Below are 14,720 nucleotides of genomic sequence, written 5' to 3'. Positions count from 1 at the left end.
TTTTATCTTGATCTTTTGAAATGTAACCTCTATAGAATCAAACACAGGCTGGCCGCCCTGAAGACATGCACAAGTTGGACATTGCACGGACAAAGGCAAGACAAACCATCACAACACTAATGTGGGAAGAAGTCCCATTGAAATCCCCTCAACCCTTGGCATGCCTGCTAGAAATAGAGAAATGGGCCCCAGCCACTCCTGCCATTCATGGTGCGGTGCCGTTTTGTAAGGCACTAATCTGGAATCACTAACTTATCTTTGCCGTGCCACCATTCATTTAAATTACAACATGCAGCCATGATGCAGATTCAAATCAGTGACATTAAACTGATGGGGAAGTTTTTCAGTCTTACTGTATTTGTCCCTTCCCTATGATTTCTACTTAACAGCTATTTGAGAGCCAGCAGAGGGAGAAGAGGAGCAAATCATAGTTGCTTTCTCTCCTTCCTACATACCTCAAGCACCAAATTCTGAATTTGTGGGAAAGAATACAACAGAAATTTCACTTTTTAAAAAGCCTGTATTTGGAAGATCAACTACACAAGTTTATTCTTATTTTATCAGCTAAATTAAGACTAATATTGGACAGCGTCCCTTTTAAAAAGTACAAACAACTTTTAGAACATGGTAGCGGATCAAGTCTTCATCTGGTTTTTGCTCCTTTTATTTTTAAATCTCAGGAGGCTAACAATGAGGTCAGATCATCATGAAATACAATTTCACATAATACTAGAGTACTAAATACTAGAGGGTGTAAAAGTTAAGCAAGTTCCAGTTCTGCATACATAAAATGTTTCTTCAAAATTCATGTAATTGCATACATTAATTGACTTCATCTTAGGAAACTGAAGCACTTGGAAAATGTTGTACATGAGGAGACTAGTGGTATGTAAGAAAATAAGCAAACTTACTGATACGAGTTTATATTTTCACATTGCTTCATATCTTAAAGCATCTCCAAAAAAAGAGAATGCTGCAACCATATCGTATGTGAGAGGGGAAGGAGCTAGTTTACAATAATAATACTACACAAGAGCAGTTAAGAGAAATATTACAAACCACTTTCTTTGTTTAAAATTGCAGCACCAATTTAGGAAAGAGATAATAAGTAACCAAGTGTGAATTTGGTGACACTGCCAGGGTAATGACTTTAATCCTTGATAGAAGGGGCATAGCCTTTCTGATGCATGGTCAAAAGGCTATTCTAAGCCTTCTCCAGCAAACGATGGAGACACACATTCAATACCAATTTACTGTAGGGCAAAATCCTCAACCCTGTTAAATACCAACTGTATAGCAGGTCCCAATGACTGCATCTATTTGGCAGAGGGAACCCTTACCCTTTTTAGCAAAGTAACTTTTCTTTTCCTATTCTGTCTTTCTAAAACAGTTTCCCAGTCCAATGTACTTCAGTGCAGCTAAGCACCAAGTCTTCTTCTCCTGACAGATATTATGAGTTTGAGAGGGCGGTAAGTGGCTGGGACTGAGGTGGGAATTACAACTATGTTTATCCCACCTGCTCCCTCTCACCACCACTGAGGCTGGGCCCTTTCAAGTTACAGCACAGAAGAGCATGCAAAGGAACAAAAGAGAGATTTGCCTTCTCTTATTTGTCATATGGATAAAAGGCACTGATCATGATTTTGATCTGGTACAGTCTAGCTGCCAGGTGCCGAAGTACACACTGAAAGTTGACTACTAGTAAAGGCTTCGGCAATCGCTGTATAGACTGAATCCAGATAAGCTGTGCTTGCATAAGAAAAAACAGCAAGACGTGCCTTTTGCATCTGTTCTGATGAAACTATCATCCAGGTGACAGGTCACAGCTACAGCAGTTCAGCTGAAAAATTTTTGTGTATTTTTGCGCCCCCTCCCTGCTCTGCAATGCCCAGACTTGTGTCAGTTCCACCATCTCTGAAGTCTCTTTCCTTGGACTGCTGCTGGGGATAATTTGGGAGCTCATATCACACAGCAACATCCAAAGGCACTTGTCGATCTCATAAGGATGCTGCACCATGACTTCTTGTGACCTTGGAAGCAGGTATAAACAGAGATTTAGGGCTCTCAGCTTAATAGACCCAGATACACTACTGAAGAAGGAAACACAGACCGGGCCTCATGCCAAGCTCTTCCCCACTCCATGAGCATGGGATGCTTCCTCTTTGATGGTGCTCCTTTACCTGTGTAAGTGGAAATGGGAGACCTAATTTTGCTGCCCTTGCATGTGTGAAGTTTCTAGCAAATAGACCAGTAAGACTGAGCTCCAAGTAATATAGATTTGATGTCCATGCTCTTCTGTTTCATTTGGTATGGGGCTTCCCACTCAAATTTTAGATATAGATGCAACACGTTGTATCTCAGCCAAAATTACCAAGTTTGCCACATTGCCAATGGCTCTTGCTAAAAATCACTAATAGACTCATAGCACAATGGTGTTTTAGCACCACCAAAGATGTGTGCTGCTCCCCCCGGAGAGGCCCACTTTCCTAGCCATTTAAGATGTCTTTATAAAGTGACATGCACTTATATAAGAACCCTTTATATTAGCTGAATTCCTTCTATGACAGACCCACAAATGTGTTTCTACTTTTAATTGTTAAAGGATGAAATGGAATCTTGTCAAATAACTTTCAAACCATAATGCATGTGAAGAGGCAGTATTTCTCATACCTGCATCACTAATAATAACTGAGATAATTAAGATTAGAATATTTTTAATTATTTATTTTGCTTGTATACTTCCTGAAGGCTTCTCAGCAGGAAAAAAAAACAGGCAAGGCAATGACTCGTTTTTGTCTACAGTCAGCAGCTTTGAATCCAAATTCAAATCCATGTCCAAATTCACTTTAAATATGAGGCACTAAAATTCAGTTTATGGTTGGGACCCATCTCTGCTTGTCAGTTTTATATGTAATCATCTCATAGTGCTGCAAAACAAATTCCAACACAGGAGCTGTGCAGAACACAGCCAAATGACCGAGATCCTTGTGACAGAGAACTGTGCGAGATCCCGAGTTCATTTTGAGCACCACAGTGTAGCACAATGGTTTGATAACATTTTGACAGTAGAATGACACAACTATCAACAGATGCACTGTTCTGCCACAGGACAAAATCTGCTAGGCTTAGAGACAAATTGTAAAATCCAGCCCTGCTGTCAGGGCATGGGGCTCTCCTTTACCTGGATTTCTTGTATAGTGTCTTCCTCTTTAGTGTCTGTTTTTTTCTCTATTCCCTCTCCTCGCAGCAGGGCTTCGAGAGTTGTACTTTCTGAGGTGAACCCATCTTTTTTCAGAGGCAGATCAACTTCTGAAAAACAAAACACGTTGACTGTATGTGTCTCCCCCAGACAGCTAACAAGCAGAAGGACAGAGATGACAAGCAGAAGACTGACAGACTTTCAAGCTTATTTCTGTCTTGAAGGAGAGTTCTTCAAGTTCTTCTTTTACCTGCTAAGGATCCCCATATAGGATTCATTTCTGTCTTACTGAAAACCTGGTATCTTTTCAATCGCTGTGTTTGCTTACAGGAAAAAAAGGCTGGACATACTGCATCAGGAGGAAATAAATGGGGAAAAAAATCCTTTTCCTTTAGGTAAACTCCCTATGCTTCAAATAAAGAACAAAACCAGGGCTTTCTAAGATACTGAAATAACAAATATGAAAATCTGATCTCCCGAAGTAGAAAAGTAGTTTAATGCAATTTAGCATCTGGCACAGTTTATACAGCACAGCTTCAAGCAGCATTCTCCTACACCAGGGCATGTTCCACACATGGGGAAGTGGAAAGCTAGTGTGTGGGGCCAATGCTGAGAACTTAAACTGAAAAAACAAAGGGATGTGTCTTGAATTTTCATTTAATATTGACTAGATAAAATCTTCAGTTTGTTCTAAATGGGCCTACACCAATGAAGAAACACCAGTCAGCACAGCTATGAGTGCAGAATCCAGCCCATAAAACAGGACAACCCCCAGCCACTGCAGAAAGAGCCAAAGGCTGGCCCAGGGGCAGGCCCGGGGCACTGGACTCGAAAAGACAGTGTGGGTTTATGAGGAAGCTTGATGCAACTTGCCATACAAGTGAAGGAATAGAGACTTATTCCCCTTCCGAATGCTGCCACTAGATTATGAGGCCGTGCAGCCGGCAGGCAAATACAGCATGTTAATTTTAGCAAGATGTTAAAACACACCTAGGGAATAATTCAGTTTTCCTTGTAGATCCTGGCCTCTACCCCACTTGTGCAGGAGTTCATTGAGAGCAACTCTATGGCAGGGAGACATCCTGAACATCTCTTTTATCTGACAATGCCAGGTGTGGATTTCTCAAGTGCTCCCTCCCTTCTAAAACTAATTCCTTCCTCTAGGCCAACAGATCTATAAAGTAATAATGTACAGGACCGATGCTCACAAATCAGCATCTGGTGTCCTTATTTCACAGCTCTGTCCACTTCTCATCTTTTAGGACTGTGTTGTGTTCCCCAGTCCGCCTGAAGCTCCCTGCCTTTCTATCACCATGAGTTGTAAACTCTGCAGGGCAGAAATTCATGTGTTTATAAAGCCCCAAATCACTTCTGCAATCCAGATAATGAATAAACACTTCCACCTGGGACAGTAAAGCATAATCTGTTTCTTGGGGGCAATTGCATCCCAGGAATATGTTTGTTCTATATACGAAAAACTCTAAGCCAGCAAATGATTCAGGGTCCCTGATCAGTGCTTCCACAACATGCTTGCTCAAGTCTTCTGAAGTGAGAGAGCATTGCTCAGCCAATAACCACAGAAAATCCAGCAAAAATTCCAGCAAAAGCTATTCTATTCATGGAGGGAAAGGCTAAGTACAAACCATGCAGAAAACCCAAACCACTGGGATTTTCAAAGGAAACTGCCGGGACAACCCACACAATGGGATGGGGTCAACTGTGAATTGATCCCCCTTCTCATCACAAGGAGGTCTATTCAATAAGGCCTCTGTTTTCAGCATTAAGCTCTGCACACCCACCCCATTATGCCACCTTCCCCAACTTCTCCCTTACTTGAGCTATAAAAAAAGACAGAGAAGTCAACAGAGAATCATACAGATTGAAGTTCCCTGTATGAACTCCTAGTATCTCCCTCTGGATGCTAAATCCAGACATTTCAATAGAAAGAAGGGATTTTAGACTTGATTTGTGTGCAAATCCCAACACTTGAATCTAAAGTCACTAAGGAACCTCCATAATCATGTCTGGCTGTGGGTTTGGCTTGGTTTCAAAGTCCTGTGCTTAGGTGCAAAAGGGCATTTGCTCTGTATTTAGAACCTTGTGAGACTGCAAAACCCAAGGGGTCATCATACATTCAGCAAGAGAAGAAGCTTCAAGCAAACTCAAGGGCATCGGAAACAAACATGTCTTCACTGTAACAAGCTATGCCTGTCTCTGGATACTGATACACTCAGCAAACAAATGCATTAGAAAAGGGAATGAGCAAGGAAGGGGTGAGGGATAAGTAGAATGTGTATGAAAGTAAAACTACTCCCTGTTTGTTCCAGAGATATTGAACATGAAGTCAGAGGGAAAGGTAGGCTTTACGGTCAAAAACCGGCAGCTGTCTTTAATAGGCATGTTTGTTTTGTGTGGTGCTGCTACTTCCTACCAGCAACACTCCAGGAGACTTTTCATCCAAAACTCTCAGAGCATTTTTTAATTATTAAATTTAACATCCCATTGACAAGGCGGTGTGAGATAATACTTTTATTCCCAGTTTACTGATGGGGAGATTGAGTCACCAAGAAGTTAAGTTAGCGAGCAGAAAATCCGGCAAAAAGAAACTCAGGGCAGCTGCCTCCCATCTGCCTACTAAGCCAACTGCTATTCAACTCCTTCATTTTCTTCTCTGCTGGTAGCTTCTAGGAGTCCATTTTCATTCCTAAGTAGCTCTAGAAAGTGGGAAATGGCAGACACTATCTTATCTGAAATGTAAAGTTTACAGTATAAAAGCCTTCAGAGGTCCAAAGACAATCTCTTAGTAATGAATTCAATCTTTGTAACGAATTCAGTCCTTCCTGGAAGATGGTTAGTCTGTAAAGGATACAGCAATGAAGACAGGAGATAAAAGTCTTCAAAAATCTAAAAGTTTACCTTTCAGTTAACCTAGAGAAATAGTTAAACACTACTAGGGATGATTAAATCCATTTCACTAAATCCCTAATTTTCTCTTTCCTATTTAAATCTCCAGGATTTTCCCACAAAAGCTAGAAAAGTGTATTTTTCTCTTATGCCTGTACCCTAAAGAAAACTGAGATGCCAACTCAACGTCTGAAATGTAGTTTTCATGTGAAAGATCAAGGCTTCCCCCAGACCACAGGAACTGCTGTTTGGAAGCAAGGAGGGGTCCGTTCCACCCACTGTCCTGCTTATGAAGGTACCAGCCAGTGTCAGAAGCTTCAAACAAGGCCAGAGAGAGACTCCTCTAGGCTTGAGAAATCAAGCCGTGGCCCCACCCTTGCCTCTGTTTCCTTTGATATTTGTTGTGCTATACTATGCAGTCACATTGGATGCTGCAGAAGAAGGTATGAGTGTCTGTCAGGAGAGAAATGCAAAGAAAATAATCTACCCTAATATTGCATTTCGTCCTGATCTCTAACAGGTCAGTCCTGAGGGATAAATGCAGTATCGCTTCCAGTTATCCTAAATCTGGCTCTTCTGGAAATACACAGAATAGCCCAGTCCTTTCTGAATTTTGATACACTTTTGCCCTCGATGTTTTCCCACCTGAGTGAGTTCAACAGTTAAACTATGGTTTGAAAGAAGGAGTGTTTCACCTTATTTACTGCCTGCCCCCTTGTTCTTGCTATGAGATGGGGAGAATAGAAGTTCCTGACCAAACTTTTTTGTCATTTCTTTTTATTCCTCTCCTTTCAAGGATAAACAGTCACAATCTTTTCTATTACTCTGCTGTGGGAAGGTTTCCGTATGGCTTTGTCCTGTCAGAGCTCTCTGAACTTCCTCTTATTCCTCAATAATCTTCCCAAGATGGACCAACGCTGCACCCAATATTTTCAGATGAAACCACATCCCCCATTGAAACAAATGCATTACAATATTCTTTGTGTTACTCCTCAGGCAGCGTCCTGCAGTGTCCTGCTGCATACTAAGCAGAATTAGGAACCTTGTAACAGGGACAAGAACTTCCCGTAAGTAATACATTCAAACACACAGGTAACAAATAAAATGTCCATCCTGCCGCCAATTCACCAAGCACATTCAGATCTCCTCAAGGAGGCCCGCACAGACCTCCCTGGCCACGATGGCTCTAAATAACTTTGTACTATGTGCAAAAATTGTAGTTTACAAGGTACTCCCTCTCTCCAGCTTGTTCATTACTATATTACACAACACTGGACCAAACAGCAAACCCTGATGCACCAGCTGTTAGCCTTTTTCTACAATGAAAGTTCTTTGTTTCATTTTGTTCTTTGTTTCATCTTTTATTCTAAAAGTTTTGATCCAAGACAATGTTTGTTTCTCTTTGGAGGCCTACTACATACCAAAGGTCTTCAGAAAGTCTAAGTAAATTGTCAACCCCCTTATCTATTAGTCCTTTACATATCATGTAAAGAATTTTAAGAAAGTAGTGAGACATGCTTTTCCTTGGTAGGAAAAAATAAAGTAGTCATTTAGAACCTCCTATATCATCATTTCCCAGGTGCTTTACTGCTTATACCTAATTACCATTTCAATCAATTTCTCAAATGTTCATGTAGAATTTATGGGTCTTTAAATCCTTGAATCACATCCAAATCCTTTTTAAATATAGGTAATAACATTTGCTACCCACTAATTGTTCTAAATTCTTTCTACTGTAACTCCTAGTTTGTATCACAAGCTCTTCTTCAGACATTGTAATTTCAGAGAACATAATCTTTATTACAAGTAATAACTACTAGTAAAAGCACTACAACTAAAAGCTTACTCTTTTATACAAAAGTTTTAAGAAGGTTTGTAGATAAATTTCCTTTTGATTAGTATTGCAAATGCAATAGCACCTGGTTAGTGTATGAGATACAGGAAATAGTCAGAATCATGCAAAATGGAAGTGTCAAATCAACAAAAATCATCAATGACAAATAAAATGTTATTTATGAATTCTTCCTGTTTTAATAAACCATGGTATTATTGGTGTCACAGCTAAATATTGTGCATATATTATAATTCAAATGTGTGTGTGTGCATATAATTAAAATTTATGTTTCTTAACTTGGCAGAGTCCCTTTCATAGTGATTAAATTAACATGGTTATTTCTGCTTACCAGCTCAGTGCAGCAACCTCTCTATTTATCAAGGTCCTTAGACCGCAGTGGTAGAATCTGAACGAGCACCCATGCCAGCTTCATTCCTGTATCTGTTTCTATTGAACTGCTGCCTCCAAAAGAAGCACATTTTCACTAATCCTACAAAATGGTGGGCTTTTTCAAGTTTTGATTCACCAAAATAGCTGCAAATTCCTGTCCTTAAATATACTACATTTGGTTTACAACGCATTGGGAGCTAAGCAACTTTTCTGTGCCTCTTTGAAACATAAATTAAAAACAACCATCCCTTTTTCTATACAGTGCAATGTATTTGTTTTACAATGGATCATTTCCATCTCCACAGTAGCAGCTGCCACCCAAGCCATCATCTCTGTGCACTCGTAAGCAGCTCCATTTCCAGTTCTAATTGGGAACAGAGATACTTATTGGGTGAGTTCCAGCATGATCTATCATGCCAGAGACAGCTACTATGCAAACCAAAGCAATCTGGTTTCCAAAAACCCTCTTAGACAAACACTGACTTTGCACATAGATTCTTGCGTTTTTGTTTCTTGGTGCTGGTTTTTTGGAACATAAGAAGTGCCAGAGGAAACTATATATTAAGAGTCCATGAAGTGCTGTTTAAGATGCATAAATCCAAGGATATTACCTTAATAACCACTACCTCTTTAAAATCATATAGGTGGTCTAAAAAAGCCACCTAATTCACAGCAAACAGAACTACTGCTGAGTGAATGCAGCCACTAAGCTCATTAAAAGGATGTGGCAGGATGTGTCTGAAAGTGCAGTGCAGTGGCTCAGCAAGCAATTAAATCCCATGACAGTTTAAAATGAGAATCTATCAGTGTCACAAGAGTGTGAAGCCTCAGCATCTCTGCTGTTCCCACCCCCAGCGTTTTATTTATGATGGCGTATTGGGAACATGAGAAGTCAAAAAGATTATAATGAAATATGCCATATAAAAACCAGATTAATCCTGCTCTTCTTTGGGGAAATATGCAGAGAGAGAAGCTGTCTGTTAGCTGTCGAGTTTGCAAAAGATACCATCTTTTGGGATGGTGCTCTCTGCCAGCAGACAGAGTGCCCCAGGGGAAATGGTGGTGAAAAACCCAGACAAGCAGCATCCATCTATCCATCATACGCTCATCTCCACATCTCCAAGGCACAAATATAGCGTTAGAGTGCAAAGGGCGGGGGCAGGGGGGATGGAATCCCTTAAGAAAGAAAGAGGAGACAATGCCTTACGTGAATAGCTGGATTTTGTAGCTTTTCTGTGCATGCACAACCAGACTCTTCTTAGCTTGCTTGCTTGTTACGTTCATGTCCAGTACAGTGATTTGTTAGCGTCCTTGGAATTGATGCATTAACAGCAGTGACCAGAACCAGGTACACTAAAGGTAGGGCTCTGCAAGCTTTTTTTGTAAGCATGCCTCTGCCAGCACAGTGCAGCACGGATCTTCACTCCTCCTGCAGATCTGGATCTTCAAAACCCTTCTTTCACTGCACCATGTCCTGCTATCCCAGGGGCAGATGCTCATGTTATTGCTGTTATGCTTTAATCCTAACGTTCCACAGTCCCTGCTATCCCAGCCTGCTCTCCCAACACTACCGCAATTCAGCACCCATCTGTAGCAAACTTGTCAGTGCCAGTTCTACACTTACAATCCTCTCCAACCCTGGTCCACAGGACCTCCTGCCAGCCCAGCCCTGGGCCTCCCCTGGGACTAGAATACTGATAACACAGACTCTCACAATGAGTCCATAAAGTCAAATAAAAGCCCCTAGAGACTAGTAAACATCAAACTAACTTTATTTTTAATCCAAGCCAGATGCAATAAAGCCATGGCTGTACTGGAGATTGCAAGGCTACTCCAGTAACTCTTTGTCTCCCCCGCCAATTCCACCCTCAAACCTCATGTATATTATTGCACTCTCAAGGTAAACAGGGCCATGGTGAGAACAAGAATCCAGTAAAAGAGAATGATAAACCCATTTTAGAAACAAGACTACTTGAAAACAAGAGTATTTGTTTCCTCAGAAACAAACTATTTTGTGTGGAAAGAATAGTTTGGAGGACTATCTGCCATTAAGTGAAAACTCCTCTTCAGGTTGGAGCCATGGGAACCTATAAAGCTCTGAAATGAATCTTAGTAAACACTTGTTGCAAATTTTAGGCACTCTGAGGTTTGCTCTAGGGAGCATTGGGAGACTGGAAAATCCCAATGTCTTCCTAGCACCTCTTCCTGCAAAGCTGCTAGTCTCATGGTGACATTGGGGGTGAGCGGGGAGCAGGGGGAGAAAGTGAAGAGATGGAAGAAGACAGAGGAAGCTATGATATGGGGGGACTGTATACTTTCACTCTTCAGCCTGGGTGTAAACTGCAGAAAAATCAGAGGACAACTTAGAATTCTAAGACCAGGATCCACAGAAAGCTTCTGTCAGCCCCTAGCTAAAATGCATCCCAGAAGGCTACAACACAACAAGAGGGAGAAATAAGGCTGCAGAAAACAGCAGAGGCCCTCAAACATAAGGTTAAGCATTGTTTCGTTTAACCCATCATCAAAATGTGGACTTTACAAGCAGCTGTATTTCTTTGGCAGACTAGAATGCCTCTATAAAATCTCTCAATAAAAAAAAAAACAGCCCTCCTGTCAGTTGTCTCTTGGAAGTTCTTTACAGATTTATTTCTCAGCACAGATATAAATCATTGTCACATATAATATACTGTACCTGCTTCTCAAAGACTGCCAAATTATAATATCAGGCTAAATGCTGGATCAGGTAACTACCCTCAGGGCTCAAATCATAAAGGAATATCTCCAATAACATTATTCTTCCACTCATTTGTGTTCTGGTCACTCTTGCATTTGCGTTCTAGATGGGCTCACACTGCACCAGGACTTTTGCAGCATCAGGCAACACTGTAGGCAATATCGAGGGACAGAGGCTGGGTAACTGCTACAATTTAGAGACAATTCCTGAGTACAAAGTCTATTCCTTTGGGCTTTGCATCACCCTAACAGGGCTTCTGGCCTGTTTAGAGTAAGAGAATAACTTGGCCTACCTATCTGCAGGTGGTCATACAGATACACTCACACAGATGGATGGGCCTTTTGACCCATCAGAAGAACCAGAATCTGATTATTGTCCAGTAACCAGACAGCTATCAGCAAACACCAGTCACCCCCACACCACACAGCTGGGCCAGTCACCCCCACACTGCACACTCTGCAAATGGTAACAGAGAGTGGACCTCCACTGCAATGAACTGTACTATTTCCATATGTGACAACACTGAATAAAACCACTCGTACTGAACGCAAACTCATACATAAACCATGCGTAAAACCAGCCATGCTGTAACCTTGCTGCAAATTCTGTAAGATTCTGCATAGCTTCTCCTCTTCCTTATCGAGGACAGTGGAGGGGATACCTTTAGTAACAGATAAATCTCTGTAATGCAGTTATCTCTCAACTGCAGTGCACAAGCATCCCAATTAATTCAGTCTGGGCCTAGCAGAGCCGGCACTAAGCCAGAGCTGATAAACCTGCCAAAGCCAATCTGAGTCCTGCAATGATTCTTGGGAGCCTGCTCTGCACTTCCCCGTGCTCCGGACTGAGGGGGGTTATTTGCTTGAGTGCAGTGCTCAGCTCGGGCTGGCTACACATGCCCACATGATGCGGCAACTCTGTTAATGAGGCCCTTCTAAAACCCAAAGCACTGGGGAGCAGGCAGAGACACCCAGTCAGCTCTGAAGGCATCAGCAAGGATGCAGCGGGGCTTATTAGCACCGCTCAGCCAGATTACAGGTGTCCCGGTTCTGATCCTGCACCTCTGTCCGCAAAGCTCCCACTTGCGGGAAGACAGTGCTCTGCAACCCAGGCAGGCCTGGGAAGCAGGATAGCCACATTCGCATGGTGCGGTGTCTGAAGAAGTCAGCCACACCAAGCAGAGCTGGTTCAGCATCCCTGGCTCAGTAAATACCAAACCTGCATAAACCACTGAAGAACAGAAAGGCCACAGCAAAGTGGTAATGATTTTAGGATGGAATAGGGAACAATCACCCTAGACGCTGCCCTTGGCATCGCTGCTCTCTCACCATGTGATCTTGGGCCACACTCTAACAAAGGTACCCTCTGTTTTTTCATCATCTGTCAAATGGACATAGTCTTCATCTATCCTCTTGGGTTTGGCAGGACTTGTTTAATATTCATAGGCATTCAGGCATTCAAATAAAATGCACCAAAAATGCAAGGTGTTCTTACAGGTTCTCACAAAGCCAGGTTTAAACACATTTTTTTTCCAGCCAAGAAAAACACTGAAAAAGCAAGACTATTTCCACAGATACCAGATTTCAGTGGCCAATTCACAAATTCCAAGGAATGAGTATAGTATTTACTCATACAGTAAGATGCATCTGACAGATGAAGCTATATAATTGAAAAATGTTATTATAAGAAGGAAAGCTTGTAATAGAAAAATGGCATGTGATGCTAGTAGGTATCCTTTCAGAAATGGGAAAGAACAAAGCAAATCATCTACTGAGATGCTCAGATCTCTTGCCACAAAAAGGCAAGAAATTCCAAGAGGCCTATAAAGCGTTTAGACAAAAAGGTGAACTCTAGAATTAATAACAGAACGGTAAACAGGAAGATTAATGGTACCAGAGAAAATGCAGATGGTGAAGCCCAGCCTGCAGGCTCAGCAAGAGTCTGAATAGGAGGGGGAAAAAGGCAAGGTGTAAACAAGGTGACCTTCAAAGCCACGGGAATGCCTGCCAACAGGCCAGCCAGAGGGCATCCCAAGACACAGATGTGCCATCTGGGGTAGGCTGTCTCATGACAACATGAACAAGATTTGCCTTTTTCAAAATTTGCAGGGAGGCAAAATGGGTAGCGGCAGAAAATATGACCATTCATTCAAAAGGGGCACAATTAAATGCACGGGTTGGAAAAGCATGCTATCTATTTGGTAAAGAAAATATGAAAGAATTCCCTGAATACCCCCAACTCAGGAAGGTCTTGTGCCCACTTGTAAAGCCTGCTCAGCAAGGTGTGGGGGTGGAGAGACTGTTTTTCACTAAACAAATGTTTTCCTTGAGGGTTTATCCTTTAGATTCATGGTAAAAAGAAAAAAAAAAAACCTCAGCACAAACTGCAAAGCAGCTCTTTAAACCCATGATGTTATAAATTTTCGCCATCTTGCCATAAGTCTATTCACTCCAGATGGCACATTTGGGTTGAAAGCAAGTAAAGATTCCTCAGACATCTCTATGTCCAGTATCTGCTTTTACAGAGCTCCCTTGCTCCACCTCAGTGCTTAGTTGGGTCTTGAATCTCCTAATAAGCTTTGTGTATGCCTGGGAGATCTCAGTTCTTTGCCTACAGTAAAAAGTGAGAGAGAGAAATCTCCTACCACAGTACTGCGGGGGAGCGTGGCTCCTTCAGACCTGATGCTTAGACCATTGAGGTCAACCAGGAAAATTAAAAAGTAAATGCAACCACACTTTTTTAAAATACATCAATCAAACACGACAGTGGGGCAGTGCTAAGGGGAACAATGCTATCTCTAAATAACCCTTCTACAAAATAAGCCAAACATGTTCTGCTACGATATCCAGAGGCAAGAATTTTAGGGGAAAACAGAATAAGCAACCACATTACAGCTCACCATGGAAAAAAGCAGACTCTAGCTGTGGGAGTCCAGCAGGTAGTGAATTCACACACCTCTTTTCCTTCCAGCCTGGCTCAAAGTACATCAAATCTGAGTATTTCAGGCAGAAACTGGCCCATCTGAGTTCAGTGCTGAAATCAGTTAATTCAGTGCTAAGTCTACAAGCAGACGTATCTGAATGTTTTTTATTCTGATGGGCTGCATATCAACTGCAACGAAGATATTGGCATGACCTCTGGTTTCACAGTAGGAACCACGGGTGCTGGATGAGCTCAGGCAGCTTGTGCAAAGCCTGTGCAGCCCCAGCGCTGTTGCATCAAGCAGGTTTGACTCAAGTGAGCTTGCGATTGCTGACAGAAGCTGCCATCGTGGCTCTGGACATCAGTATGTACCTTTCTCCAGAAAGCCCCATCACATGGTTCTGTTGATTGCTTTTTGAATAGAACAGGAATTGAGAGATGAAGTACACACCTGAAAACAACAAAGTGGCTTTGAGGAAGGAATCAGGAAGAACAAGGGAGAAAAACAGTAAGATGGAGGAAAGCTATTATATTCCTTCTCCTTGCCTACTGCAGCTAAACTATGGCAGGCTTGTTCTGAAAACTGCCACAGAAAAGTCTGAAAAATGGAAGCTCTGGGCCTTGAATTATGCCTTTTCAATATCTCTCTCCTTTCTCGTCTCTGCTAACAGAGAAACGCTGTAAACTCCTAGATTCTGAAAATATACATTCTGGGCACCTTACAAAACACAGTGAAA

At 41.8% G+C, this 14,720-nt stretch overlaps 1 protein-coding gene across 3 annotated transcripts in view; it reads right to left on the bottom strand.

The window, feature by feature from the left end:
- Positions 1–14,720, bottom strand: part of DPF3 (double PHD fingers 3) — a 93,244-nt gene that overhangs the window by 60,582 nt on the left and 17,942 nt on the right. For all 3 annotated transcript variants that reach the window (XM_050897197.1, XM_050897199.1, XM_050897200.1), the window contains exon 3: positions 3,182–3,309. In XM_050897197.1, coding sequence (XP_050753154.1) covers positions 3,182–3,309 — 128 coding nt within the window. The remainder of the gene's footprint in view (positions 1–3,181; positions 3,310–14,720) is intronic.

This window comes from Gymnogyps californianus, chromosome 5, assembly GCF_018139145.2.
Source record: "Gymnogyps californianus isolate 813 chromosome 5, ASM1813914v2, whole genome shotgun sequence".
In the NCBI taxonomy this organism is placed as follows: domain Eukaryota; kingdom Metazoa; phylum Chordata; class Aves; order Accipitriformes; family Cathartidae; genus Gymnogyps; species Gymnogyps californianus.
Note: the sequence above shows the minus strand (reverse complement) of the source record. Positions and strands in the feature narration are given on the sequence as shown.